The 4,402-nt window shown below is 26.4% G+C and overlaps 1 protein-coding gene across 1 annotated transcript; it reads right to left on the bottom strand.

The window, feature by feature from the left end:
• Positions 1-532: 532 nt before the first annotated feature.
• On the bottom strand, positions 533-712 carry BDR25DRAFT_231552 (uncharacterized protein; the record flags this gene model as incomplete). Its single annotated transcript, XM_033685383.1, has 1 exon — positions 533-712. A coding segment is annotated over one exon (180 nt), but the record flags the coding sequence as incomplete, so codon positions are not given.
• Between the last annotated feature and the right edge of the window lie 3,690 nt (positions 713-4,402).

Below are 4,402 nucleotides of genomic sequence, written 5' to 3'. Positions count from 1 at the left end.
TAGCTTTAAGTAATTCTTTTTCCTTTCTTTATGCAAAATTAGCTATAATAATACTAAGAGTATTATCTGTCTACAGTCCTATAATACTAAACACTGTTAAGCCTTTATATGTAATTAATAAGCATAGATTATATAATAAGGTTTTTATAAAAAGTTTATTTTTATAATAGTTATAGTATGTCTTAAACTAATACAAGCCTAACTCTGCTGCGCTGTATAGTAGTTATACAACTCTAAATATTGTGTGTAGAGAGAAGCTTTTACAGAGTTCTCTTAGTAGTTATGTAAAGAGAGTGCAAATAAGCTTATCTATTAATTATACATATACCTAAGTAATATTGCGTAGTTTATAGTGCATGTTGTACAAAGCTATTAGTAATAAGCTAATAGCTAAGATTAACCTTTAACTTATTTTTTAAATTATAGGAAACTGTGTAAGAATCTTCTTCTTCTTCTTATTTAAATATTTTATAAACATAAGTTATAACTTTTTATATAGTTTTATTAATTTCCCTTTAACTTTATATATAAGTTAAAGGTTAAAGATCTGTCCTTTATAAATTAATAAATTATATAAAAGTACCTTAAACATGCTACTTATAATTAGACTCTTTATTTCTATATAGTCTAATTCTTTAAATAGTCTTTTAGGTGTTGTAATTACACTATCTGCATAGAGCTTAATTACTAGCGCGTAGTCTTCCTTTTTCTTTTAGGTTAGAAATATTATAGCCTATAAATTTTTATGTAGTCTCTTTTAGCCTTTTTTAGCTAGCTATAGTTCTAGTTTTAGTTTATATAACAAATCTAATGCTGCTTAAGGGGCTGTTTTGTGTAGTCTATTAACTAAAGTTAGTTGCTTGCGTAGGCAACCTCTCTTTTATGCCTGTAAAGGATCCCTTTATACTAGGGCTAGTTTATCTAGATCTAGCAATTCTTATGCAGGTTTATCCTTGTTCTTTATATAATAATATAGCATAACTTGCGTGCAGTAGAGTCTTACTAGACTGTTCTTTATCTTAATAATAATGTCTAGGGCCTTAATTCTCTTTACTATGTGCAGTCCTGTCTATCCCTTCTTCTCTTGCTATGTCTTTACTTTAGAACTAAGTAGGAGATTTAGTACTTTGTATAAGGTTAAGCTATTTTAGGTATTAATTACATAATTAATATTAACTTTTACTTTTTTACTTTAAAGCATCTTTATTACCTTTTATATAGCATTAGCTTGCGTGATAATATTAAAGGATAGTGTAAAATCTATGTTAATTCTTAGTGTCACGATTGTGCACGAGTAAGGTTATAGAGCTTCACAGAGGTCTAGTTTAATTACTACGTAAGGTATTATAGTAGGTACAAGACGTTGTGTGAGAAACAGGAAGGTTTAAAAAGAAATTAGTAATTAAATACTTAGCTTAAAAGTTTAAGCACTTTAAGTATAAATTAAGCCTGTTTTAGGTTTAGTTAGTATTAAAGCAGTTTATGCTTAAGTTTATGTCTATGTTATGTTATGTTTATGTTAGACGTGCACTAATAATACTCTAGTACGCGTCTAATATAGTTATGTCTAGGATCTAGGGAGGATACTGTGACAGTACCCCCCCTCTTATTAGGAAGGGAATCCTTTACATTAGTAGTTCTAGCATTAAGTTGTCTTTGTTAGAGTACAGGTTTAGTTTAGATAGGTATTAAGTGTAGAATTAAGTTACTACAGAGTTCTCTTATAAGGCTTCTACAGGTTTCTACAACAGTTTGTTGTATCTAGTCTATTTTATAAAGTATTTATAGATATGTTTCTTTTTATTAAACTAGATTTATTTAATATTTTCTATAACATATTCTAGTTTATTATTTATAATAATAGGTTTAGGTAGCAGGTTTAGCTATCTAGGTAGATAGTTAGATTTAGGGGCTACTTAGCGCAGCAACAATACGTGGAACACAGGGTGTATCTTTATGCTATTAGGTAGGATTAATTAGTAAGTGTGCAATAAGACTATATAAGCTACTATAAAGGGGCTAAGGTTTTTTTAATTAAGTTTTTTTAATTATTAGTTTGTTTAGATATTTCTAGTGTCTAGCTAGACTTTCTTGCTAGCTGCATACATAAAGGCAAGAGTTTAAGATTAGTTTACATACTCTTGTTAAAAAGCTTAAGCCTATATAAGCTTTTTATAAACATATTTAAATATATTTTAAATTTTATTAATAAGTCTATTTACATCTATTACTTGTATAAATTAATAAGTTAGTTAGGGGGTATTTAAAAGTAGTTTAAATTCTATTTAAAAGTAGTATTTATAGTTTACTAAGAATAAGGATACTTATGTTAATTTAGATGTTATGTTATTAGCTTTAAACTATGCTATAGCTAACTATTTTACTTAGTTATTTTACTAGTAGTTTATGTACACTTATAAAACTTATTTTATTATAGTGTTTATGTTTTTAGTCTAGCTATTAGTCTCTAGGTAAAAAGCTATAAATAAATAAAAGATAATTTAGAGCTATTTATAGAGTTTGTTCTAGAAGGCTAAGACAAACTATGTACCTCTGTCTAATATAATTATGTTAGGCAGGCTATAGTAAACTTATACATATTAGTAGAATAACTAGGCTATATTAGGGGCAGTTATAAAGGAACATAGTATTAGGTGTTAATACTTAGTTAAGTAATTAACAACTACTATAATATTTATGTACCTTTTAAATAAAGGTAGGTTTATAATAAAATTAATTAATATATCTTTTTAAGCTTATTTAGAAATTAGAAGTAGTTTAAGCAGGCTATTATACTTTTTTTAAAAGGCCTTTACTTTACAGTAAGTATAGCAACATAATATGTATTAGCGTACTATATAGAACATGCGGGGCTAGTAGTACTCTCTCTGTAGTAGGTTAAGAGTCTTTTCTCTGCCTAAGTGTTCTCTAATAGGCAAGTTATATATAATTTAAAGTAGTTTAATTCTTAGTTTATTAAAATTAAAGATTATAAGTTAGTTATAGTAATATAGCTTACTATTTTAGTTTTTATAGTTAGCTAGTGTTACCTTCTTTAACTAACTAGTGCTATTTTAGAGCAGGTTTAAAGTTTTTTAAATAAATTTATTATTTAGATACTTATTAGTAATAATTTAATTAATTATCTAATTTATTTTATTTAAGTTAAGGTCTAAAAATAGCTTAAGTTAGAGTAGAGTTTAGTATTAAGCCTTTTACACTTCTTCTTAAGTAGGGACATCTTAGAATTGCCTTATAAAGGCATCTAGTTTCCCTCTATTTTAACTAGAATAATAAGTAATCTTAAAATTAAAATAGAACAGGTATTTAAACTAATAGGCTTATTAGTAGCTAAGTTGTTTTATAGTTGTAAAGTACTATAAGTTCTTATAGTTAAATAGAACCTATATTAGATGCGCTACACCTTCTAGTTTAGGTTGCTATTGTTTAAAGTAGTGTACTATAGTAAGTAATCTCTTATTATAGATCTTATAATTACCTTCTACAAGACTTATTCTTTTTAAGAAGTATGTAATAGGCTTAATAGTCCTATCTAGCTTAGTCTAGGAAAGAACTCCTACTACTACATAGTCTAAGGCATTAGCTTCTATAAGTATTAGTAGTTTAAAGTTAAAGTAGTAGAGTATTAAGGCTTTAGTAAAAGCTTTCTTTAGCTAGTTAAAAGACTATTAGTAATTTAAGTTAAAGTTAAATTAAATCTCTTTCTTAGTAAGTGTAATTATAGGGCTTACTTACTATAAAAAGTTATTAATAAATTATTAGTAAAAGTTAGTAAATTTTATAAAAGCTTAAACATCTTTTATATCTTTTAAGTATTGCTAATCTAGCATAGTTTAAACTTTAATAGGGTCTATTTAAATGCTATCTATAAAGATTATATATTCTAAATACATAACCTTTAATTAGTAGAACTTACATTTATCTATGTTAAGTTGTAGACCTACTTCTTTTATAGCCTTTAGCACTAGGCGTATATGCTGTTTGTGCTCTAAAAGGCTATTACTATAGATTAGAATATTGTTAATATATGTAGTGCAGAACACATCTAGGTAGGGTTAGAGCAAGTTGTTTATAAAATGTTAAAAAGTACTAGGCGTGTTAGCTAAGCTAAAGGGCATTACTAGGTACTTAAATAGTCTATATTAGGTCTAAAACACTATTAGCTACTTATTACCCTTTGCTATTTTTAGCTTAGTAAAGGCAGTAATAATATCTAACTTTATAAAATACTTTGCTTTACTTAGTTAGCTTAGGGTTTCTTGTAAGAAAAAAATTAAGTATTAGTTTTTAATAGTAATAGTATTTAGTCTTTAGTAGTTAATATAAAATTAAAGCCTACTCCTAAGTTTCTTTATAAATAGTATAAGTAACACTACTAGTA

The sequence above is a fragment of the Lindgomyces ingoldianus genome, assembly GCF_010093535.1.
Source record: "Lindgomyces ingoldianus strain ATCC 200398 unplaced genomic scaffold BDR25scaffold_24, whole genome shotgun sequence".
Classification (NCBI taxonomy): Eukaryota; Fungi; Ascomycota; class Dothideomycetes; order Pleosporales; family Lindgomycetaceae; genus Lindgomyces; species Lindgomyces ingoldianus.
The sequence above is the reverse complement of the archived record's forward strand: the minus strand, read 5'-3'. Positions and strand labels throughout refer to the sequence as shown.